Here is a 26,809-nt window from a genome sequence, read left to right on the forward strand (position 1 = left end):
TTCCCTCTCCCATCCCACTTGAAGTAGCCCCTCTGCCATCGATGCGATGTGATTAGTAAGGGATTGCTTAAGGTGGGATGTGAGTGGGAAGGGAAGGTTGAGAATCACTGCTCCAGGCCCAATTGTCCTAGAAATATTTTGCTTGAAGAAAATTGTCATTGGCCCCATTTCCTTTGGAGCTCTGAAACGGTGCACATAACGAGTCAATGAGGGACAAATAAAACAGTGGTTTTCAAACTTTTTCTTTCCAACCACATCCCACCTTAAGCAACCCCTTAACTAATCACAGAGTCCCGATGGCCTAGGGATGTGAGTGGAAGAAAAATGGTCGAGAACCACTGTTATAGACCTCTGATCCTTCTTCACTCCAAAGAGAAAAACCCCAGGTAAGCTTGTCTCATAAAACACATTCTCCAATCCAGGTGTCCAGGTGAATCTCCTCTGCACCCTCTCCGTAGCTTCCACATCCTTCCTGTAATGAGGTGACCAGAACCGACCACAATACTCCAAGTGGGGTCTCACCAGAGATTTGTAGAGCTGCAACATTACAAGATACAGTTTTACATCACACCGCTTACAATAGGTGGAGCAAGTGGAGGGGGATGGGAGGATAGGGAAGGGGAAATATGAATGTTTCACTGACTTGGCATGAAGGAGTTTACATACTCACACTCCCAGGTCAAAATACATTCGCTGATTGGTTGTGGCTGGCCATAACTTTACCAGGTTGCTGTAGGTCCCAGCACAAGATTTTGGGATCCTACCTTGCTGGCAAATCTCGTGTCCTTGACCTTTTCATCAGGAGGTCCAGGAACGACCACTCGATGCTGCACATCAACAGCTCTGTTGTGGAGAGTGTGAAGAGCACCAAGTTCCTTGGAGTTCACTGAGCCAGTGACCTATTGTGGACACTCAACATCTCCTCACTGGTCAGGAAGGTGCAACAGCGATGGCACTTCCTGAGAGGACTGAAGCGGCCACCATCGCATCAACCTTCTGCGGGAGTTCGTCCTGGCTGTCTGCATCACTGTGTGGGGTATGGCTGCTGCAGAGAAATGGATCAGAGGTCCATCCAAAAGAGTGGAAGAGAGGATCACTGGGGTCTCCCTCCCATCGCCGTCTCTACCGGGGTCGTTGGCTGAAGAGGATGTGCAAGATCATCTTCCACCTTTCAGCTGCTCCCATTGAGGGGAAGAGATCCAGGGGGATCAAAGCCAGCACCACCAGCCTGAGAAACAGCTTCTTCCCATGGGCAGTGAGAACACTGGATGACCAAAGGAACTGCCCACACTCACCCTCTGAGGCTCCCATATTCACAAAACAATATTTATTTATTTGTACATATGAATATGTATATGCATATGCATTCTACGTCTGGTTGTGTGTCTGTGTTGCAGAGAAATAATCAACTACCGACACCAGGGTAACGCTTCAGAAGAGTTTTATTAGCAAGATATCTTGGAGAGCATGCCCAGCACCCAGCCTAGGCTTGCTCTGCCCACAGCCGGTTTTAACAGAGTTTATATACAATAAATGGCAGTGCATTCCTGCATGTGGACTTCCTGTTGTGGTCAACCTGACAATAGTTTATCAATGTCAACATTTGGCAATAATTTAATCATTGTTTCACAGAATTCTAAAGCTTATGTCTGCAGAGATAAATCGCACCATGAGGTTCCCTGCCTCCACTTCAGCAATATGCAACTGTCTCTTGTATGTTCTTGTAAGCAACTTATGGGTGAACCCTTAACCCTTTGTGTTCAGATTTTCCTCCACAGTTCCCTCCTTGTTGATCCAGAGATCAACATCGCATACCTAACTCCACTAAATAAATGTGTCCTTTTCTCCTTCTAGCACTTTCAGTCACCTTTAACAACTTATATTGTTCCTTTCTTTCAGTCTTCTCTACCTGCCATATCAGCCGCTTAAGTCTTATCCATAGGCACTGCGGTGATATGTAATTACATCACTAGGTCACCAGGGGTCATCCCGGTGACCTTGTATATAAAGCAGTCCAGAGCTACAGTCTAGCCTCCCAGGTTCGTCTTGCAGAGAGACAAGACCTCTTAGTGTACATATTAGTTTATTCTTCTTCTTTGGCTTGGCTTCGCGGACGAAGATTTATGGAGGGGGTAAAAGTCCACGTCAGCTGCAGGCTCGTTTGTGGCTGACAAGTCCGATGCGGAACAGGCAGACACGGTTGCAGCGGCTGCAGGGGAAAATTGGTTGGTTGGGGTTGGGGTTGGGTATTGGGTTTATTAAAGCTGTCTTATACTCGCACTGCTGGTGTGGTTATTGTCAGTATAGGCTTATAATCAGGAGTAACAGGGCATTAATCATACTGATGACTGGGTGCAGTGTTAGCTTTAGGGGACCATCCCTTAAAAAATATTCCACCAATGATGGATGGAGAGCTAAGTGACCCAGCCTGCGACCTGGATCAACTGTCCCTCCTTGTAAATTAAATCCACTTGGGCTTGATTTATGGTTCGTCCTAATTTTTTCATCAGGTAGGTAATTTGGTCATTTTCATTAATCAGTCTATCCAAACGGGTATAGTTAATAAGGGGAGTGAGGAGTTAATGGCAGTATGCAATGCGATAATCTTCTACCTGCCTCCAGGTTCCCAATGCAATCCACTCCTTGGAGGTCACACCACTCGCCAATCATGAGACAAACAATAACTATGTATGTTATGTCAAAACATGTAAAAAAACAATACTGATCAAGTGGGTCAATATATTCACTAGTGCCGTCCGAATACTGGACAAGGCACATAGTTAAATTCAATGACAACACCTCACCAGCCCTCGCACCCCTGACCCAACAGGGTTGTTGGGGCAGGGTGCTGAGGGAGCTGCTCCCCAGTGTCAGAGGGGAGGATAGAAGAAATAATTTGTTTGGTCATCGACTCCTATGCCTGGGTTCTCTGGCTTAGCTGGCAAATGTGAGCACCCTTACCACCAATGTTTACAAGCAGGCAGTGCAAGGTCATCCATCAGGTACCAGAGCACTCTCTTGGCTTGTGCGTCCCGTGCCTTAGCCTCATGCTTGGGCACTCCACAGAGCCCAGATGCCTGTCACCGTGCTACCCCATGGTGAGGCAGGGGGCAGGCCAGCAGGTCTACATCCAGGATGTACCTGGGTTGCCTGCTGTTCTGAGCTGACGTTTGGCACCAGGATTCCGTTCTTGCAGACGTTCTCTCAACGGGTGCCCAAGTGCCTGTGTTGGAGCCCTGCAACAATAGCCAGGAGGAGTCAGGACAGAAAGTTAGCCAATTTAGTATTTTTAAATAAAGGTTTCCACAGCCCCCATCCCATGAGGTGTTTTTCTGTTAACGTGATGCAGTCAGTGCAAAACAAAATTGATACGATGTTTCCTACCACTGTCTGATCATTGACTGGTCAGCTCACAAACTGTAACTTTACAACCACCCTGCAATTATTTATCTATAGATTTCAGTTTCTCTGAATGTGCTTAGAGACATCATGTATTGTAAATGTCACAGCAAAACATGCCATTTTAAAAAGTTAAAGGCTCGATAAGATAGAATGTCCAGTGGTAGTTTCCAAACCAACGGTTGTTCTCTTGCTGGTTTTTTTCGTAATACATGATGAACTGACTTGTTGGTCAGTAGTCAATTCGGTGTCATTGTACACATGCTTGCAAAATGATAAGCAACCCTGAGGGAAGTGTTGGCTGATGTGTGATAGTCCAGATTCTATCACCAATGTGTATATGTACATATGTACAGATTGTAGTGTAGGATGACTGTGATTGGCTGAGAGCGTAGCCACACCTACTGGCAGGTCTTAAAGGATTGCTCCTAGCCAGACCAGGTAATTCTGGACTGGTCGACCTACTTGTGATATGCTCCAGTCTTTTAGTTAATAAAAGCCTTGGTTTGGATCAACAAGTCTTTGGTTCTTTCGACGTGCATTACATGATGTCCCGGTGTCAAGTGGGTTGTAGCAAGTGGCGGCACCAGGCAGAGATCTTCTCCAGAAGACTAGCAGGACTCTGCACCCTTCGATCTTCTGCCGGAGATTCCATCCAGCACCTGCCTTACTGGCCGAGGTCTGTAATTTAAAGGGGACACCTGCCTGGCAGGGGGCAAGGGGCAGTGCTTGTTCAACAGCTTGCTTTGCTGTGTCAAAAGCAGCCTGTTGTTCTGATCCCCAGAGGAATGGGGCTCTCCTATGGGAGACCCTATAGGGTGGTTCAAAGAGCATGGTAAGGTGGGGTAGGTTCTGCTGCCAATAACTTAGGAGGCTCTCAAGGCTCTGGGAGTCTGTTTTATTTGAGGGGATGGTCAAATGCAAAGTTTCATTTTTGGCTGTCTCAGAAATATCTCTGGCCTGAGCACCATTGGATCCCTCATTATCTCAGTCAGGGCTACCACTATCTTTCCCGTAAAATGGGTCCCTCTATCGCTGTTTATCCGTCTGGGGATCCCGTAGCGGGGAATCAATTCCTTCATCAGGACTTTGGCCACTGTCTGGGCATCATTGCTCCTAGATGGGTAGGCTTCTATCCATCGGGTAAACATATCCGCTCTAACCAGCAAGTACTTGTACCCTTTACAAGGGGACATATGGGCAAAGTCAATCTGCAAGTTCTCAAAGGGGGCCTGAGCAGGGGGCAATCGATCAAATTTGGCAGGTGAGCATCCCCAGTTGTTCTGCTGACAGATGAGACCATTCCTCACTTGTCTCTCTATGTTTGTAGAAATTCCGGGGGCAAAACATTCCTGCTTTATATTATGCAACATTCCCACTTATCCCAGTTGGGCTTGCCCGTGGGCCAGTTTTACTAAGGGCCGATATAGACTTCACATGCACACTACTCTTCCATCTTTACTCTTCCACAAGCCTTTCTCCACTCGGCAGCTGTGGGTTGCCCACATACACTGCTCTTGGGCGGAAACTGTTTCTTGGGCGGTTTTCAGTTCCAGCTCCTGTTTTACTTGAAGCGCTGCTCCAGGGTAGTGACATCTCGAGTGAGTGTCATGAGCAACATGTAACTTGTCATGTTCCTCCTTAGAATCGCACAGCGAATGCAGAAGCTGGCATGTATTCGTGGTGGGCAGTTGCATATAAACGCCCTCCTCGGTACATTATAAAGTAGCATTAAGTTTGTAGAGAGCTTGTCTCCCTAAGATAGGGACAGGGGTCGTGGGTGACACAATCATTCTTTCCTCTACTTGACTATCTCCCACCATTAGAATGGTGGGTTGTGAAACAGGGTCAGTCATAAGGGTCCTGGACACCCCAATGCTACCCACAGTTTTTTCACTCAGGGGTAATTCTGTGGATGGTGGCACAGATGACATGGTGGCCCCGGTATCCACCAACATCAAACTCTCTTTCCCCCCCCACAACCTGCACATTAAGCATAGGCTGGCTTTCTCCATCTAATTGGAGGAGGGGGGCCTGTACCACCAGCCCCTCCAGGCACCCCTTCGGGTTGGGCTGCTGAAAGAAGAAATGGGGCCGTTGGTTACAGTCCTGGCCCGCAAAGGGATTTTGATAAGGCCCAGGGTCTCTAGGACAATGGGCATCCACTCTTTGTCATCCTCTTCCCCAGAGTTGACTTCTACATTCCTGTTCCGAAATTTCGGCACTGATCCTGGGTCTTATCCCGGGGCCTGCCCTGCTCTCGGCCACTCTCTCCCTTATGTTTATTCTTTCTATACATATAAAACTGCCCTGTCCGCTTCTCTTTCTGGGTGAATAACCATTCTCTGTCCACATTAGTCAATACAGTAACAGTGTTAGCCCATTTCTTTCCCTGCCGATCCAATCGCTTCATCTTATACATTTTGGCATTTTGGGGAGCAGGCAATTTAGCAAGGTCTGCACAGCCAAAGATTGGTTATCTTGTGAAGGCACCCCAGCATTTCCTTCCCAAGTGTTTTTAAAACGAACCACAAAATCAATTCTTTCTTTCCCACCCTTCTGGAGGCACTGAGTTACTTCTCCCATTGTAACAGCATACAGCATACAAACATATGCTTGTAACAGCATACAGACATCACCGGGCAAGGGATGACCGATGGCGCAGGTTTGCTGCAGCCAATGGTGGAATGCTATAGGTCTCCTTACTGGGTCTGGTGCTGAACTAATCATGTCCCGTGCCTCAGTGGGCATCCAGGCCTTTAGTATGAGGGTGTCTCCGATCATTTTGCAGGGCATTTGACTAGTTAAATCTGGTTTTTCCTTATGCAACGGACTCTTGTATGTTCTTGTAAGCAACTTATGGGTGAACCCTTAACCTTTTGTGTTCAGATTTTCCTCCACAGTCTGCATGTTTTGTACCGAGGACCAGAGAACACTGTTTTGTCAAGTTGGACTTGTACAATCAAATAAAAATAAACTTGATTTGACTTGAAGATGGAGTGATCACTTAACATACTTTTATGGTCTGTTCCCAAACAGAATGAAAAAGAGGAGGCACTCACCACAAATGTCTGGATTGAAATAGTAAGTACGACTTTGTTCTGATCCTGAGGTTAAAAGCTTTTTGAATATTTGGTCTGTGCCAGTGAAACGTAACTCAAAGCACAGACGTGCCAGAGGAACACGGCCAGTCTCGCAGCGTCTATAGGAGGTGAAGATGTATTATCAACATTTCGATGAGCCCTTAAGGGACGCTGCGAGACCAGCCGCGTTCCCCCAGCATTACTGTATCTTGACAACAATGTGCAGACTTTCGTGTGAAATGTAACTCTCCATTTGTGTCTCAACTGTGTCGTGCTTTCTGCTTGACTGGATTCGCTCACAAGTGAGGCCGTTCTTCAGGCAAGGACACAATTTCAGTTTTAAGTACTTACCACCTCTGAAATATCCCATGAATATGCTCACACACTGCTGGAGCCTTTACCTGTCCTCTTTCGTCACTTCACACTTTGCTACATCAGTACATACAGGTGAATTGGTAGTCCCCACACGTCAATCCATCCATCCATCTATCTGTCCATCTCTATCTATCCTTCCATCTATCCATCCATCTCCATCCATCCATCTCTATCTATCCATCCATCCATCTCTATCTATCCATCCATCCATGTCTATCTATCCATCCATCTCTATCGCTGTCTCTTTCCCAATCTAACTCTCTTAACTATTTTTCCCTCTCTCTATCTATCCATCCATCAATCCATTTATCTATTTTTCTCTCTACCTATCTCTCCATTGTCTCCCTATCTCTCTCTCTCTCTCTCTCTTCTATCTATCTATTGATCTCTGTCTCTCTGTTGACTCTCTCTCTCTCTATCTATCTATCTATCCTTATTCTGGGTTTCCTCTAGGATCTCCGATTTCCTCCCACCCTTCAAGATATACAGGGATTGTATATTAGTTGGGTGCAACTGGGCAATATTGCACGAGATCGCCTTCGCCTGCCATAATGCAGACAGAGAGTTGGCATTGGCATTGCCTGGTGCCCCTTAAAGTTCGATAGAAAGAGAAGCAGAGTCCTTTCAGAGGCACTGAGTGGCCACGGGTTCACCTCCAGCACTCCCAAGGCTGTGCAGACTCCCGCCTGATCCTTCAGTCACCTGAGCTCTGGATCTGAACCTCTGACACAATCTGGAAGTCTCCAGCGCTCTTCGGCACCCTGTCAAATCCCGTCTCCGATACCTGGTTCTCCTGAGCCAGTCTCCAAGAGCCCAGTCAATTCCTGGTCATTGGGAATGGTGCGGATCAATGAGGCTGTGCATTTCCTTTTCTACTGACAGCAATGGAACGATTACCGGTTATCCTGGAACGTCTCCGAATACAAAGGGATAGATCTGGTCAGAATCCCCTCCAAGTTGCTTTGGCTTCCTGATGTCGTCCTTGAGAACAAGTAAGTAATTCTGTGCCACCCCTCATACAACGATGACATGGCAGGAAAACTATTGGAGAGAATTCTTAGGATAGGATCTACAAGCATTTGGAGACATCCAGTCTACTCAAGGATAGTTGGCATGGCTTTGTGAAGGGAAGGTCGTGCCTCAAGTGTTTAATTGAGTTTTTTTGGAGGAGGTAACAGAAGAAATTTGATAAGGGTCGGGCAGCAGATGTGGTCTACATGGATTTTAGCAAGGTTTCTGACAAGGTTCTCCATGAGAGGTTCATTCAGAAAGTCATGAAATAGTGGAACCTTGGCTGTGTGGATAAAAAAATTGGCTTGTCTGTAGAAAGCAGAGAGTAGTGATGGACAGAAAGTATCCTACCTGGAGGTTGGTGATGAGTGGAGGGGCCCCAGGGATCTGTTCTGGGACCCTTGCTCTTCGTGATTTTTATATATATGACCTGGATGAAGAGGCAGAAGGATGGGGCAATAAATTTGCGGATGATATGAAGGTTGGAGGAGATGTGGATGGAGTTGAAGGTGTTGAAGGTTACAAAAGGATATAGACAGGATGCAGAGTTGGGTGGAGAAGTGGCAGATGGAGTTCAATCCGGATCAGTGTGAGGTGATGCATTTTGGAAGGACAAACCAGAAGGCTGAGTATAAGGTTAATTGTCGGTTACTTAAGAGTGTGGATGAACAGAGGGACCTTGGGGTCCAAATCCATACATCCCTCAAGGTTACCGTGCAGGTTGATAGGATAGTTAAGAAGGCCTATGGTATCCTGGGCTTCATTATTAGGGGGATTGAGTTCAGGAGTAGAGAGGTCATGTCCAACTCTATAAATCTCTAATGAGATCACATTTGTGTTCAGTTCTGGTCACTTCATTTCAGGAAGGATGTGGAAGCTGTGGAGATGGGGCAGAGGAGATTCACCAGGATGTTGCCTGGATTGGGAAACAAGACTTATGAGGCAAGGTTAGCAGAGCTGGGACTTTCACTTTGGAGCAAAGAAGGCTGAGAGGAGACTTGATAGAGGTCTACAAGATTATAAGAGGGGGGCAGAGATGCAGCACTGCCCTGTAAGGTCCAACTGCCCGATCTTAAAGCCGATGGTTCTGTTACATCAGTTCCAGCAGTGCCACCATTTAAAAAATATTATTCTCCAGCTCACTGTTTCATTGTAGTAGACACCCAGATTATGTTCAATTTTAGACATACATTATGGTAACAGGCCCTTCGGTCCACGAGACCATGCCACCCAATTGACCTACAACCCCTGGTACATTTTGAACCATGGAAGGAAACCAGAGACCCCTGGGAAAACCCACACAGACACGAGGGAGAACATACGAACTCCTTACAGACAGCGCAGGATTCGTACCCCAGTCCTGATTGCTGGTGCTGTAACAGCGTTACATTAACCATGCTGTCCCAATTACAATTGCTCCCTGTTTAATTACACTCCCTCATCACTAGGCCCTTTCAAGCTGCCATGTAAAATGGGGTTAACCAGGCAATTTGCCATGTTAGTGCCCCACTCACGTGGCAGTTAGAAAGGGTCTGACCCAGTCAGCGTGGTCCTAATACAACTGGACCCCTGACCTACCTGGGTTAAACTTAACCAGGACACATCCACCAGAGATTTGAATGGGAAAATGGCCGACCTGGTTACTCCTGTGATGCCTGGCTGAAGTGCCTACCACAATTGGGTGTGGGGGAGGGTAGAGAGGGGTCACTGCTGTGATTGGGGAGTGGGAGGAGGGGTTACTGCCATGAGGGGAGGGAGAGGGGTCACAGCTGCGGTGGGGAGGAGGGGGGACAGAGTTGGGGGGTAGCGCCAGTGAACTGGCGCTGCTGCGAGCACCACTCCGGTTCGCAGTGACAGCTTAGTGCTGGTGGCAGCGGGGCGTTGCTGAGGGAGGGGGAGGGGAGGTGGCGGGTGATTGATGGGGTGGGTGGCGACTGATGGGGGGGAGAGGGTGACTGACTGGGTGGGTGAGCGGTGACTAATGCTGGGGGAGGGACTGATGGCTGGTGAGGGGGTGGGGGGAGACTTGGTGACAGGTCCCACGAGTGTGCGAAGCGTGATCGTGGGGGCGGGATCCCCCTTAAATTGCTGGGTTGGCGATATAATGGGTCGATCCCCAATTATAACTGATCAGGCTGAGCCCTGACCGTTGAATTTGTGGTCTCTTTCCTCCCTCTGGCTTTCCGCAGCGTGGATGGTCAGTTTGAAGTTGCTTACTACGCCAATGTTCTGGTGTCCAATGACGGCAGCATGTACTGGCTGCCTCCTGCCATCTATCGAAGCACCTGCCCCATCGCTGTGACCTACTTCCCATTCGACTGGCAGAACTGCTCGCTCGTCTTCAGGTGAGCGGCTAAGACATTCGCGCTATGTTGGGCATGACATTAAAATTGTGCAAAACGGGAGAGAGGCAGAGGGTCCGAAACCTGATGGCGGACGGGAAGAAGATGTCTCTTGAGTTCATCTTCGGGCTGGTAGCAGCGCGGAGAGGGCAGGTAGCCCTGGGTGGTGAGCGCCCTTGAGGACCGAGGCTGCTTCCTTGAGACTGCCTCTTGTCGAGGTCCTCGATGGAGTGATGTAGTTTCCCCTGGGTGACTGGTCCAGCAAAAAATTGCACTTTGGCCATTTACTGTGTGAATGTTTGACTGAAAAATAGTTCTGAGGTGATTAAAATTAGGCCGCAGATTAATCTGTTTTAACAACATCAAGCTATGCTTCTCCAGCGGTAATGAAATACTTTCTGAAGAGTTTGGCAGTCAGTAGCAAGTTCCTGCAAACTTAAATGTGTGAATATATATTTTTAGCGATATTGACAGGCCAGGCCAGCCGTTCTCGAACTTTTTTTTTCAGTTCTGGCTCCAAGTTTATGGGCTCTTTCCCTGCGATGCACTAAAGGTTTCTCCGATGACAGAGAAACAAACCTGAGGGGAAAAAAGAACGAGCCACCGGCTGAGGTTCGAATCCCGCACGGTCTGTAAGGAGTGTGTGCATTCTCCCCCTTGTCTGCATAGGCTTCCTCCGGTGGGTGGGGGGTGGGGGGTCCTTCGGTTTCCTCCCACCCTTCCAAAATCGTAGATCCATTGGCTGTAATTGGGGGCTACAAGCTCGTGGGCTGAAATGGCCGTTACTGAGCTGTATGCCTAAATTTTAAAAAGTATTAAAATGTGCTGCGGCCGCCCCCCAGGGATGGGGGCGGGAGGGATGAGGGGTGCGTAGTGTCCCCGTTGAGAAGGGCTGGTCAAAGATAGAGGTAGACGTTTCCATGGGTAGGAGACACAGGGGACATAGACTCAAGGAAAAACCAAGGAAATGACTGTGGACTTCAGGAGGGAGCCAGGGGAAAACGACCCAGTCCTCATCAAGAGGTTGGTAGTGGAGAGCATCAAAAACTTCAAATTCTTGTGGGTTGACTTGTGTTTGAGGAGATTCGGTTCATCACTGAAGATGCTCGTAAACTTCTACAAATGGACCATTGAGATCATTCTGGCTGGTTGCGTCACTGCCTGGTACAGAGGTGCCAACTCTCAGGACAAGAATAAACTCTAGAGGGTTGTTAACTTGGCCTGTGATATCATGGGCACCAGACTTCACTCCTTCGAGGATACCTACATGAGGCAAGTCTCAAGAAAGATGGCTCTGACCTCAAGGACCCCCCACCCACTCAGGCCATGCCCTCTTCACTCTACTACCATCGGGAAGGAGGACAAGGAGCCTGAAGACGAGCACAAGGTCAGCTTCTTCCCCTCTGCCATCAGGTTCCTCAATAATCAATGAACCCAGACACGGCCTCACTATTATTTTAATTTTTTTACACGAATGTTGTAAGCTGGTTATAATATGAATGTTTGCCCTGTGACGCTGCTGTAAAACCCCGAATTTCATGCCTCGTTCCTGACAATAAATCCTGATTCTGATCCTGAAGATCCAGGGAGATTAATTACTTTTCCTAGAGGAATCTGTGGAATTCGCTGCCCCTTGAAGAGGCAGATTGAAGGGGCCCCTTGAAGTGGGGTGGGGGTGCGACCTCAGTAGATATATTTAAGAAAAGGTTGGACAGATTGCTACATCATAAGGGAATTAAAGGGAAAAGGCCAGGTCATCAGAGAGGAGGTCCCTCATCGGATCTGCCACGGTCACATGGAATGGCAGAGCAGGCTCGACGGGCCAAGTGGGTGACTCCCGCTCCTATTTCTTATGCTGCCCACGCCGGAAGGAAACCTTTGGCTCCTGCTTTGAAATCATTGCGATTCAATCTTTTGCCACCTCCAACTGTGAAACCCTTCCCTAAATGGGGCAGTGGAATCTTTCTGCTCATGTTTTTAGAATTGGACATATATGGTGTTCATTGTAAACACTGTGACACAGAATATGTTTCACATCCACATGCATCTCTAACATCCTTCAGGCAAGGATCAAATTCCCTTCTAATTGAAAGCCGATCTGTCTCATCTAGTTGCTAAATTGGAAGTTAGGGACATGCTGAAATTTATTTCAATTCAGTCAAGGACAGGGAGAACAGGAGGCTTCTATCAATGCCTCTGGGCTGCATGCTACATCTGCCAGCACACCTGTCAGTTGCTCCGGGACACAGATAGGTTGAATGTGCCTGAACATTTCTCGTTTGACATGCATTAGTTCTTGGAACAGCTGCGGAAGGAGGAGCCAGTCACTGTTTAACACTTTCCCGAAGAGCAGGGGAGAAAGAACAAAGGTTCCCCCCCCCCCACCCCCATGAAGCGCCCAACCCACCACGTAGGTATTTGAAAGGGGCGAGCTTCCGATAAGAAATTGCCTTACGCTTCCATTTCTCTGGGAAAGATGAGGGCTTTCATAGTTCTTTGGATAACACGGGGCAACAATTTCTTTCAGAAGGTTCACTTCCTGAAGAAAAATTGGAGATTACTTCAAGCTGAACGCACATCGATCATTTCAGATTTCCGATATCACTTCGGAAGTTGGAGAAACATGAACTTTTATTGATTTCACCATGTTTAACCGCTTTGCGATGCTGACACTTTGGGTCAGTTCGACCAACCTGAAAATACCTTGCTGCTGATTTTCGGCATCCGATACCTCTCGCATCGGGGCCCAGCGACAGTCGGCTGGCGTCGACGGGTTCCAGTTGCCCCGATGCCGCTCTTCCATTGTCGCCATGTAAACCCCGAATTTCATGCCTCGTTCCTGACAATAAATCCTGATTCTGATCCTTTCACTGCATTCGTCGCAGGATCAGCGGGGAGGACGTCCAAGTGCAGGTGCAGAAGATGAATTTTCAGCGACATGGTGCCCTTTATGGTTTTGTCTGCTTGAAGTAGATTTAAAGTAAGGCACCAGAGAAATAGGTTATATCTACAAAAATGGTATGTGATAGAAAAAATTTTAAGGTGATTCTCGTGATCAGGAGCCCAAAATCTGTAAAATACAGGAAACAAAATCTTTGTTGTCTAGTGTTATGGATGGGTTAGAACAGTGGTTTTCAAACATTTTCTTTCCACTCACATCTCACCTCAAGTATTCCCGATGTGATTAGTGAGGGATTATTCAAAGTGGTAGTTAAATTTTTAAATTTAGACATACAGACATTCTGCCCACAAGTCTGTGCCACCCAATTTACGCCCCATTAACCTACGTTTCTAATAGAGGGAGGAAAACCAGAGCCCCTGGAGAAAACCCACGCAGGCACAGGGAGAACATACAAACTCTTCACGGACAGCACGGGATTCAAACTTTGGTTCGGTCCCGATCACTGGCGCTGTAAAGGTGTCATGCTGACCATGACGCCAACCGAGCTGCCTTGTGAGTAGAAAGTAAAAGTTTGAAAACCACTAAATCCTCATTGACTCATTTCAGAGCTCCAAAGGATATGGGCCAATGACAATTTTTCTCAAGCAAAATATTTCAGTAACAATTGGTTCTAGAGCAGTGGTTCGCAACTCACATACCAGCTTAAGCAATCCCTTACTAATCACAGAGCTCCGATGGCCTACGGATTACTGTACACAGTACTTTTAATATGTACTTGTACAGTAGTTTTAATAAGGATTTTAAAAAAATTCTGGTCATACATGTGGGTGGATGTAACACGTAGGTTTGTAGTCGAGGGTCTCTTGTATATTTTCTGTGTGTGGCAGATCCCAAACCATTACAGTTCAGGCATGATTCTGAAAAGTCAATTTCAAAGTTCAGTCTTATAAACCTTTTGTGCTAAAACTCAGAATCTGTAAACTGTTGTTCAAAAATAATTATGAAGTAGGTGAAGAGCCAAGTCTGGTAAGACTTTTCAAAACTCACAAATTCTTGCAGAGTTGCATTCAGAGAAATGTTTCTTTATACGAATGATTTTTTTTTTCCAATTATCCTCTCTAGGGTGGAGGTTACAGAACTTGTGATTTCCTTGATGATTTCACAAGCCCAGGAAAGGGTTTTAGATGAATTGACCATTCCATGGCCACAGTAGCATGGCTCTTTCTCTTAAAGTGGATCAGTGGAAGTGGCCATCTTTCCCGAAGCCACTCTGATCCTGTGTTCCTCCCTTGACAAGGAGAAGGCAATAGCAGTCCTTTCTCACGGGATGTTACTGCATTTCTGAGTTCAGATGAAATGGTTCATTATATTAAAAATGTTTTATTGAAGTGTTGTAATCATGTGACATTACATCATTACAGGCTCTGTTTGAAGTTTCATTTCTCCAGAAACCACTTCACGAAACAAATGATTTTCTATTTGACCAGAAGTCTTTCTGAGTGAACACTCATTGTCTTTACTATTTCAATGGAACAATCAACTCTAGATTTTTATGGCTCTGTTTACAGCTGGACATTGGAGACATCGTGTCTCTTCAAAATGGCATTGAGTGTGTCTTTCTTGTGTTTCCAAAACCACACAGTTTTTACTAAAAATAATATCTATTTTGGAACATAAACACAAGGGGAGGTTGTTCCACTTCATGCTCTGTTTTGCTTTCAGATCGCAGTCATATAATGCACATGAAGTGAATTTGCAACTTTCAGCAGAAGAGGGAGAGGTGGTAGAATGGATCCACATCGATCCTGAAGACTTCACCGGTACGTTGCGGCTTTTGTCTTTGTTTTTGTTCCTTACTCATTTGGAGATATTTGGACATCTGCTAGTGATATGGTGTTTTGGATTCTGGTGCAAATTTCAGCCCCTCAAAAGTAGAAGCCACGTAAAAGTCGACCCCATTAAAAAATGGTCCAGAACATTCATCTTACACGAGTATGTACTCCAGTGGTTCCCAAACTTTCTCCCCCTTGGCCTCCAGACCACATCCCAAATGCCTCCCCCAATACTACTGTGCTGAGGGGGGGGGTTAGTGGCGGAGCTGAGAGGGGGAAGGTGGCGGCACTGAGGGGGGGTTAGTGCAGGTGCTGAGTGGGGGGTTAGTGAGGAGCTGAGAGGGGGGTTAGTGGTGGGGCTGAGAGGGGGGTTAGTGGCGGCGCTGGGGGTGTTGGTGGCGGGGCTGAAAGGAGGGTTAGTGGTGACGCGGGGGCGTTAGTGGTGGAGCTGAGAGGGGGGTTAATGATGGCACTGAGAGCGGGGTTGTGGTGGAGCTGAAAGGGGGGGTTAGTGACGGTGCTGAGGGGATGGTTAGTGACGGTGCTAAGGGGAGGTTAGTGGTGGAGCTGAGGGGGGTTAATGGTGGCACTGAGAGGGGCATTAGTGGTGGAGCTGAGAGGGGGATGGTGGTGGCGCTGAGGGGGGTTAGTGGAGGCACTGGGGGTGTTAGTGGTGGGGCTGAGAGGAGGGTTAGTGGTGACGCTGGGGCAGTTAGTGGAGGCACTGAGTGGGGGTTAGTGATGGAGTTGAGAGGGGGGTTAGTGGTGGAGCTGAGTGGGGGTTAGTGATGGCACTGAGGGGGTGGTTAGTGACGGTGCTGAGACAGGGGTTAGTAGTGGAGCTCGGGGGGGGTGTTAGTGACGGTGCTGAGGGGGGTTAGTGACGGTGCTGAGAGGGAGGTTAGTGGTGGAGCTGAGGGGGACATTAGTGACGGTGCTGAGAGGGGGGTTAGTGACGGTGCTGAGAGGAGGGTTAGTGACGGTGCTGAGAGGGGGGTTATTGGTGGCGATTAGAGGGGGGTTAGTGGCGGCACTGAGAGGGGGTGAGTGGCAGCGATTAGAAGGGAGGTAGTGACCCCAGTACCACATGGCAGCCACCAAGACCAGCTCCCCCAGGGTCTGGCAGTGTCCACTTTGGGAATCACTGATGTTGCTGGTCAATAAAATGTAGCTTTGAACCTTGTAATTCCCACTGTGGGTTCCCCGTAGAGAATGGTGAGTGGACAATTAGACATAAGCCAGCAAAGAAGAATTACAACTGGCAATTCACCAAGGATGACATCGAGTTCCAGGAGATCATCTTCTTCCTGATCATTCAGAGGAAGCCACTGTTCTACATCATCAACATCATCGCTCCATGTGTCCTCATTTCATCGCTGGTCATCCTCGTCTACTTCCTGCCTGCACAAGGTAATGAGCCCAAATGGGGCGGCGCAGGTAGTGTAGGGGGGCACGGTTAGTGTAGGGGGGTATAGTTAGTGTGGGGGTGGACACAGTTAGTGTAGGGGACACGGTTAGTGTAGGGGGCACGGTTAGTGTAGGGGGGCATGCTTAGTGTAGAGGGGGACATGGTTAGTGTAGAAGAGGACACAGTTAGAGTAGAAGGGGGCACGGTTAGCATAGATGGGACAGTAAATACAGTCAGCTCTTTAAAAGTGCCATTTAAAGCCAGTATGGACCCGCTGTCATCTGGACCGGGCAGTTGAACACTTCGAGCAGTGCTGTGTCTCAGTTCTCCATGGGTCCACACTGGCAGCAGTGCTGCCATTTTTTTCCCACGATCCGACTTTGATTCTGACTTTAGATGCTTTTGTGTGGAGTTTTCCCGCTCACCTGAAAATTCCCCCAATTTTCTCCTCTCTACCCCATACCATTAACTTGAGATCTTGTGCCGATTGGCTACTGTTGGTTATCCCCCCCCCACCCCCTCCCCCCACCCAAGTGAAAGTGAGTGTGAGAGGGAGAATACCTTTGAATGTTGATATGCAGCATGGTAACAGGCCTTTTTGGCCCTTGAGTCCATGCCACCCAAATTACTCCCAGTTGATCTACAACTCCCCTGGTGGAAATCCCATGCAGACACGGGGAGAACGTCAAAACCCCTTACAGGCAGCGCAGGTCACAGTGCCGTCTGTTGTAGGGTTACAGGGAATTAAGGGGAGGGGGCTGGAACAAATGGGACCTGCCCGGGGACTAGTCTGCACTTGTCAGGCTGAACAGCTTCCTTGAATACCTTGATAAACAAATTTTGAGGCACAATTCACAGCTCAATCACCGGTGAGTCATTCCTTGACCGTTAGCCGCTTATAATGCGTCCTGGAACTAGTTGGTAAAATCTAAAGCAGTGGTTTTCAAACTTTTACTTTCCACTCACACCCCACCTGAAGTATTCCCTCGACCATTCATGCTCAGTGATTGCTTAAGGCAGTATGTGGGTGACGAGCTGCCCGATGTCTCCCTACCACCCCCCTGAGAGTCATTCGGTCTATTAGTTAGGCTTTATCTGTAAATCTGGGGGGGGGTTAATATTTACGTTGGCACAGTTAGCAAAGCGGCTATTTACCAGGCCAGAGACCAGGGTTTGAATTAAAATTTTGTAAATCACAGGGATTACCTGATTAAAATGAACTAAACACTACAACACTGATTTTTTTTCAAATTTCGTTACCTTTTGCAGCATTTTTTGGCTTTTAAATTGTTCATTCTCAATCCAGGTGTATCAGTTAGACATTTTTAATCAAAAATAAAATTTAGACATACAGGGCCCTGTGGTGATATGTAATTACACCACTAGGTTACCAGGGGTCATCCCGGTGACCTTGTATATAAAGCAGTCCAGAGCTACAGTCTAGCCTTCATGGTTCGTCTTGCAGAGAGACAAGATCTCTTAGTGTACATATTAGTTTATTAAAGCTGTCTTATACTCGCACTGCTGGTGTGGTTATTGTCAGTACAGGCCCTACAATTCCACGCCGCCCAATTTGCACCCCGTTAACCCCGCCCCCCCCTCCCCCCACCCTCCACCACTGCTGCCCCATGGGGATTCGAAGCCTGGTCCCGATGGTTGGCGGCTGTAATATTGTAAGAGTGCCTCAAGCAACGAGAAAAGGTGCATATCCATGTAGGTGCCAGATGCTGGGCTGTATATTCAAATAAGTAGAACAGATTGCTAACAAATTTGTTTTCTTCTTCTTTCCAAAGCTGGTGGCCAAAAATGTACTCTATCAATCTCTGTTCTCCTGGCTCAAACTGTCTTCCTCTTCCTGATTGCACAGAAAGTTCCAGAAACGTCGCTGAATGTCCCTCTCATTGGAAAGTAAGTGATCTGGGTCTCAGTTTTCCGGCGGGGAGCTAATAAAAGCAGTCAATTCTGCCAGGATTCACAGCTGCCTGAAGAATAGATCATGTAGCCTTGTTGCTTCCAAGATTTACGATTCCTTTATTGTTATGTAATAATGCAGAACTTGCGACGTTACATGAAACCGCCGTCTGCCTGTTAGTCGCAAGTTCGAGAGAAAGAGAAGCAAAAGAGAGTCACCGAATATCCGTCTCCAGCCACACAGACCCCGATTCTATCCATCAGCCACCCGAGCTCTGGGTCCCACGAGATCCCCTCTTTGTCATCACAGAACACTGCACGGGGACTCTTAGACAAACTTGAGGATTGATGAGATAGGGAGGGTTTCATTGGTTTGTCGTTAGGTTGATGTGGGTTGGCACAATACCTACGTTTTGTTTCTCATGCTATGCTCCAGCCATGAAATCAGGCCAGGCATTCCTTTTTTTTTTTTTTTTTTAATTTTTTTATTTTTCACACCATAAATCACATTAGTCATGATACACACTTTTTCCTTTTCACACATATACAGTGACATTTTCTCCCCCCCTCCCTCCCTCCTCCCAACACACCCCCCCACCCCCCCTCCCATCCATTTAAGGTATACAATCTAGGATACATTAAACCAGTCAGACAATATTGTCACTCAACAAAAATACACCAGAAATTCTACTAAGTCCATTCTTTTCTTTCCTTCTCCTTCCATCAACTTAGGTAATGATTGTCCCCGGTAGGTTTTCGCTATTGTATTTAATGTAAGGCTCCCATATTTGTTCGAATATTTCAATATTATTTCTTAAACTATATGTTATTTTTTCTAATGGAATACATTTATTCATTTCTATATACCATTGTTGTCTTTTCAAATTATCTTCCAATTTCCAGGTTGACATAATACATTTTTTTGCTACGGCTAGAGCTATCTTAACAAATCTTTTTTGTGCATCCTCCAAATCAATTCCAAATTCTTTGTTCTTTATGTTACTTAGGAGAAAGTTCTCTGGATTCTTTGGTATATTGTTTTCTGTTATTTTATTTAATATCTGATTGAGATCTTCCCAAAATTTTTCTACTTTCTCACATGTCCAGATTGCATGAATTGTTGTTCCCATTTCTTTTTTACATCGAAAACATCTATCAGATACTGTTGGGTCCCACTTATTTAACTTTTGAGGCGTAATGTATAGTCTGTGTATCCAGTTATATTGTATCATACGTAGCCTCGTATTTATTGTATTTCTCATCGTTCCAGAACATAATTTCTCCCATGTTTCCTTTTTTATCTTTATATTTAAATCTTGTTCCCATTTTTGTTTAGTTTTACCATTTGTTTCCTCATTCTCCTTTTCTTGCAGTTTAATATACATATTTGTTATAAATCTTTTGATTATCATTGTATCTGTAATCACATATTCAAGGTTACTTGCCTCCGGCAAACTCAAACTGCTTCCTAATTTATCCTTCAAGTAGGATCTCAATTCGTAATATGCCAGCGCTGTATCTTGAGTTATATTGTACTTATCTTTCATTTGTTCAAAGGATAAGAATCTATTTCCTGAAAAACAATTTTCTATTCTTTTAATCCCTTTTTTTCCCCATTCTCTAAAGGAAAGGTTATCTATTGTAAAAGGGAGTAACTTGTTTTGCGTCAATATTAGATTTGGTAATTGATAATTTGTTTTATTTCTTTCTACATGAATCTTCTTCCAAATATTGAGGAGATGATGTAATACTGGAGAACTTCTATGTTGTACCAATTTTTCATCCCATTTATATAATATGTGTTCAGGTATCTTTTCCCCTATTTTATCTAATTCTAATCTCGTCCAGTCTGGTTTTTCCCTTGTTTGATAATCTTAATTGTGGTATCTTAATTGTGCGGCTCTATAATAATTTTTAAAGTTTGGCAGTTGTAAGCCTCCTTGTTTATACCATTCTGTTAATTTATCTAGTGCTATCCTCGGTTTCCCCCCTCTCCATAAAAATTTCCTTATTATTTTCTTCCACCCCTTAAAGAATTTTTCTGTCAGTTGTATTGGCAATGCCTGGAATAAGTATAATATCCTTGGAAAAATGTTCATTTTAATACAGTTTATCCTTCCTATTAGTGTTAGTGGCAAATCTTTCCAATGCTCTAAATCGTCCTGTAATTTTTTCATTAGTGGATAATAATTGAGTTTATATAATTGGCCGAGATTTTTGTTTATTTGTACACCTAGGTATCTTATTGCCTGCATTTGCCATCTAAATGGTGATTCCTTCTTAAATTTTGAGAAATCCGCATTATTCATAGGCATTGCTTCACTTTTATTTACGTTTATCTTGTAACCCGACACTTCTCCATATTCCTTCAATTTCTTATATAATTCTTGATAGTTCTGGTTCTGTTAAGTACACTATAACATCATCCCCAAATAGACTGATTTTATATTCCTTGTCTTTTATTTTTATTTCTTTTATATTATTATCTATTCTTATCAATTCTGCTAGTGGTTCTGTAGCTAACGCAAACAATAAAGGTGATAGTGGGCATCCCTGCCGCGTTGACCTGCTTAAGTTAAATTGCTTTGATACATGTCCATTTACTGTCACTTTCGCTAACGGTCCCTTATATAATGCTTTAATCCAATTAATATACTTCTCCGGTAAATTGAATTCTTGCAATACTTTGAACAAATAATTCCATTCTACTCTGCCAAAGGCCTTCTCTGCGTCTAAAGCAACTGCTACTGTAGGTGCTTTATTTCCTTCTACTGCATGAATTAAGTTAATAAATTTACAAATATTGTCTGTTGTCCGTCTTTTTTTGATAAATCCAGTTTGGTCTAAATTTACCATTTTCGGTACATGCTCTGCTAATCTGTTTGCTAATAGTTTAGCTATTATCTTATAATCTGTGTTTAGTAAAGATATTGGTCTATATGACACTGGTGAGAGTGGATCTTTCCCTTGCTTTAGTATTACTGTAATTATTGCTGTTTTACATGAATCTGGTAAGCTTTGTGTTTCATCAATCTGATTGATTACATCCAGGAGGGGCGGAATTAATAAGTCTTTAAATGTTTTGTAGAATTCTATTGGGAATCCATCCTCTCCTGGTGTCTTATTATTTGGTAATTTTTTAATTATCTCTTGTATTTCTACTATTCCAAATGGTTCTGTTAATTTATTTTGTTCCTCTATTTGTAGTTTTGGTAGTTCAATTTTAGTCAGAAATTCATCTATTTTCCCTTCTTTCCCTTCGTTTTCAGTTCAGTATAATTGTTCATAGAATTCTCTAAAGTTTTCCTTAATTTCTTTTGGATTATATGTAATTTGTTTGTCTTTTTTCCTTGATGCCAATATCATTTTCTTAGCTTGTTCTGTCTTAAGCTGCCATGCTAGGATTTTGTGCGTTTTTTCACCCAGTTCATAATATTTCTGTTTTGTCTTCATTATATTCTTCTCCACCTTATATGTTTGTAGTGTTTCATATTTTATTTTTTTATCCGCCAATTCTCTTCTTTTAGTTGTATCTTCCTTCATTGCTAATTTTTTTTCTGTATTTACTATTTCCCTTTCCAACTGCTCTGTTTCCTGATTATAGTCCTTCTTCATCTTGGTTACATAACTTATTATTTGCCCTCTAATGAATGCTTTCATTGCATTATAAACTTATCTTCCACTGATTCCGTATTTATTTCAAAATACATTTTTATTTGTTTTTCAATAAATTCTCTAAAATCCTGCCTTTTAAGTAACATGGGGTTTAATCTCCATCTATACATTCTTGGAGGGATGTCCTCTAGCTTTACTGTCAATATTAAGGGTGAATGGTCCGATAATATTCTAGCTTTATATTCTGTTTTTCTTACTCTATCTTGCATACTAGCTGATAACAAAAATAGGTCTATTCTTGAGTATGTTTTATGTCTAGCCGAGTAATATGAATATTCCTTTTCTTTTGGGTGTTGTTTCCTCCATATATCCAAAAGTTTCATTTCTTCCATTGATTTAATTATAAATTTGGTTACTTTGTTCTTTCTGTTAAATTTTTTCCCAGTTTTATCCATATTTGAATCCAAATTCAGGTTGAAATCCCCTCCTATTAATATGTTCCCTTGCGTATTTGCTACCTTCAAAAAGATATCTTGCATAAACTTTTGATCTTCTTCGTTAGGTGAATATACATTGAGTAGATTCCAAAACTCCGAATATATCTGACATTTTATCATTACATATCTCCCTGCTGGATCTATTATTTCCTCTTCTATTTTAAATGGCACATTTTTACTAATTAATATAGCTACTCCTCTTGCTTTTGAATTATACGATGCTGCTGTTAAATGTCCTACCCAATCTCTTTAATTTCTTGTGCTCCAATTCAGTTAAGTGTGTTTCTTGCACAAATGCTATATCAATTTTTTTCTTTTTTCAGTAAATTTAGCAGTTTCTTCCTTTTAATTTGGTTATGTATTCCATTAATATTTAAAGTCATATAGTTCAACGTAGCCATTTTATACTTTGTTTATCTTCCCTTTCCGTTTTTCCATCATTACCTTTCCTCCTTTTCCATTTCTGTTTTCTTATTTTAAACCCTTTATAAGACAACATTCCTAAAACATCAAACATTTTCCTTATTCTCCTATTTAAAACTTCTTTAGCCCCAATCTCCCCTTCCCCTCCTGAGTTGTCCTTTATCCCTTGTCGGATAACCACATCTCCCCTCTCCATTTGGGTTTGCGAATTCACTCGCAAGCGTCAGCTGATTTTGCAGTGACCGCAACTCCTCCCCACCCAGCCCCCCCAGAAAAGATTTCACTTTTCATATGTAACAAAGGTCACTCTTTTAGTTCCCTCCTTATTCCCTCTATTCCATTTCCTTCCCTTATTAATTCTTGTCTATACTATCTATATTTTCCTCTAAATACGGATACATTCACGTATGCACATTATACATATACACACTTACACCTCTTTACCCACATACATATAAATCGTGGTCATTTTTACTCTCATTACACGTCTTCATCCCTCAGTCTATTTTGTAATTGTTCTGCAAATTTTCGTGCTTCTTCTGGATCCGAGAATAGTCTGTTTAGTTGTCCTGGAATAAATATTTTCAATACCGCTGGATGCTTTAGTATAAATTTATACCCTTTCTTCCATAAAATCGCCTTTGCTGTATTGAACTCCTTTCTCTTCTTTAGGAGTTCAAAACTTATATCTGGATAAATGAAGATTTTTTGCCCTTTGTACTCCAGTGGCTTGTTGCCCTCTCTTACTTTTTCCATTGTCTTCTCCAGTACCTTTTCTCTTGTAGTATATCTTAGGAATTTTACTAAAATAGATCTTGGTTTTTGTTGTGGTTGTGGTTTAAAGGCCAATGCTCTATGTGCCCTTTCTATTTCCATTTCTTGCTGTAGTTCTGGACATCCTAGGATCCTAGGGATCCAATCTTTTATAAACTCTCTCAAATTCTTGCCTCCTTCATCTTCCTTAAGGCCCACTATCTTTATGTTATTTCTTCTGTTATAATTTTCCATTATATCTATTTTCTGAGCTAACAGTTCTTGTGTCTCTATAACTTTTTTATTAGATTCCTCTAATTTCTTTTTTAAGTCTTCTACCTCCATTTCTACTGCTACTTCCCGCTCTTCCATCTTGTCCATTTTCTTTCCCATTTCTGTTAAGGTCATATCTATTTTATTCATTTTCTCTTCTGTGTTGTTTATTCTTCTTCTTAAATCATTAAATTCCTGTGTTTGCCATTCTTTAAATGACTCCATGTATCCTTTAATAAGAGAAAGTATATCCTTTATCTTGCCTTTCCCTTCTTCTTCTATTTCACTGTACTCTTCCTCTTCCTCTTCTTCTTCCTCTGGGTTGGCCATCTGTTGTTTCTTTGTTGCCCTTTTCTTCTCTTCTTTCTTGTTTTCATTGTCTTCTGTGTTCTCTTCTTGCTGCAGGTGTTCTGCAGCTGTCGTTGCCGGCTGTGGAGATCGACTCCCCAGCTGGTCACCCCTCCCGTCGGTGTGTTTTTTTTTCATGCGCGGTTATCTCTCCACCGCGGGCCTCTTCGAACAGGTAAGGCCTTCTCCTTCTTCCTCCGTTGTCTTCTCTTCCTCTCTTCTTACCGTTGATTTCAATTTTTCTTTTTTTGTCGCCATCTTCTTTCCACCTTTATACTCACTTTTCTTTAACTTTTATTTCTGTGCCTTTGTGTTTTTCTTTGTTTTTTTGACTTTTCTGGAGAGGGCTGGAGTTCACCGTCCGGCCACTATTCCATCACGTGACTCCTCCGGCCAGGCATTCCTGACGTAACCCACATGATCGTTCAGAGCTCATCTCCACATGAAATGATGGACGGTTCAGGGTGACACACCAATGCACCATGTCGTCCTTCTGCCTCATAGTTCCAGGGACATAAACAGACATTGCACAAATACTGAAAAACAAGGACAAGTATTTTATCTAAAAGAGAGCCTCGGAGGGTCAGTGTAAGCAGTTCCTTTGGTCGATCGGCATTCTCACTGCCCATGGGAAGAAGCTGTTCCTCAGCTCTGATCCTCCTGCATGACTTCCCTGATGGGAGTGGCTGAAAGTTGTGGGGTGGAACGGGTCCCCGATGATGTTGCCCTCTTCAGACAATAATCCTACTAAATCATGTCGATAGATGGAAGGGAGAGAGACCCCAGTGATCTTCTCTGCCTCTCTTTGGGTCGTGGGGATTGACCTCCGATCCATTTCCCTACAACAACCATACCCCACTGTGATGCAGCCGGCAAGAACGCTCTGGATTGAGCTCTTGTAGAAGGGTGACATGAAAGTGGCTGGTAGCCTGGCCTGACTCAGTCTTCTAAGGAGGTGAAGTCGCCGTTGCGCCTTCCTGACAAGTGAGCAGATGTTGGGTGCCCACAATAGGTCACGAGTCCAGCGAACTCCAAGGAACCTGGTGCTCTCCACTCTCTCTCCACTGCAGAGTCGCTGATGTGTAGCGGAGGGTGGTCACTCGTGGTCCTCCTGATGTCCATGAAAGCGGAGGGGCGGATAGGCTCACGAGGAGGGCAGTTTCTCTTCACAGGATGAGGGAACAAGTATATGGTGACCCTTCCAATTCCTGGAACTGTCCCAGGAATGTGGGGAAAAGGCAGGTCGGTGGAGGTGAGCCTGATCATCAGATCAGCCACGACCACATTGAATGGTGGAGCAGGGCTTGATGGACCGGACGGTCGACTCCCACTCCTTTAACTCCCCCCCTCCCCCTCAACACAGCCCAAAACTGCTCAGCACAATACTTGGACCCGCTGCAGAGGGCGGTCAACTCCAGTCCCATCCTCTATCAATACCTCTGTCCCAACATGACGTGTAGATCTGGCAGGCTCTTGATAAAGGTGAACCCTTCCTTCCTGATGGTCACTGGGTGGAAAGGGCACAGCCTGGACGGTGGGGCGCCTCTTGCAGGTGTCCTCGAGCGAGCGGAGACTGCTGCCTGTGATACCGCTGGCTGAGCTCACCTTGCTGCTGTCAGCACCTCCGTACCGGGCAGCGATGTGACCAGTCAGAATGGTCTCCACGGAGAAATTGTAGGCATTTGCCAGTTCCTCACTGAAACTCTCCAGTCTCCTTTCCAAGAGAGCAATGTTGTGTTTTTCCACATTTACCAGATTTCTGACTTAGGCATCATTATCCTTGAACTTTCGATGCCCTGAGCTAAATGTGTTTGATTTTACTGCAGATATTTACTATTTGTGATGTTCGTATCAATGTTGATCGTCATGAACTGCGTGATTGTGCTGAACGTCTCATTGAGAACGCCCAACACACACTCCTTGTCTGAGAAGATCAAACAGGTAAGTGATGGTGAAACTGCTTTCCTGTGGAATCAGTTGAAGCACTGATGTGTTATTTTTCCGCCTGGATTCGATCTGATATTTTTGTTTCTGACTGGCCGTTTCAGCCCACACGTCTGACAAGTGGGCTGAAAGGTGGCAAATGGAGTTTAGTAAGTGTGAACTGCTTCATTTTGGGAGTAATAATCGAAACAGGACATATGCAGTGAAGGGGATGGCATTGAGGAATGGTGAGGAACAGAGGGATCTGGGAGTAATGGTTCATCGTTCTTTGAAAGTGGTTTCTCATGTAGATAGGGTGGTGAAGAAGGCTTCTGGTATGCTGGCCTTTATAAATCATAGCATAGAATATAGGAGCTGAGAGGTGACGTTGAGACTGTTCAAGGCTTTGGTAAGGCCAAATATTGTGTGCAGTATATTGTGTGCACAATATTGGAATATTGTGTGCAGTTCTGGTCTCCAAATTAGAGGAAGGATATCAATAAGGTAGATAGGGTGCAGAAAAGATTCACTAAAATGTTGCCTGGATTTTAGTATCTAGAATACGGAGAAAGATTGAGTAAATTGGGTCTTTATTCATTGGAGCGTAGAAGGTTGAGGTGGGATTTGATAGAGGTATTTATGAGGGGGATAGACAGAGTAGATGTGAATAGGCTCTTCCCCTTGAGGGGAGGTGAGATTGGAATGAAGGGTCGT

The 26,809-nt window shown here is 44.6% G+C and overlaps 1 protein-coding gene across 1 annotated transcript in view; it reads left to right on the forward strand.

The window, feature by feature from the left end:
- Nucleotides 1-26,809, forward strand: part of chrne (cholinergic receptor, nicotinic, epsilon) — a 52,317-nt gene that overhangs the window by 13,363 nt on the left and 12,145 nt on the right. The window contains exons 3-9 of the mRNA XM_069919978.1: nt 6,439-6,483; nt 7,740-7,849; nt 10,058-10,213; nt 14,835-14,932; nt 16,154-16,354; nt 18,146-18,260; nt 25,999-26,113. Of these exons, the coding sequence (XP_069776079.1) occupies nt 6,439-6,483; nt 7,740-7,849; nt 10,058-10,213; nt 14,835-14,932; nt 16,154-16,354; nt 18,146-18,260; nt 25,999-26,113 (840 nt within the window). The remainder of the gene's footprint in view (nt 1-6,438; nt 6,484-7,739; nt 7,850-10,057; nt 10,214-14,834; nt 14,933-16,153; nt 16,355-18,145; nt 18,261-25,998; nt 26,114-26,809) is intronic.

The sequence above is a fragment of the Narcine bancroftii genome, chromosome 2 (genome assembly GCF_036971445.1).
Source record: "Narcine bancroftii isolate sNarBan1 chromosome 2, sNarBan1.hap1, whole genome shotgun sequence".
Taxonomy (NCBI): Eukaryota; Metazoa; Chordata; class Chondrichthyes; order Torpediniformes; family Narcinidae; genus Narcine; species Narcine bancroftii.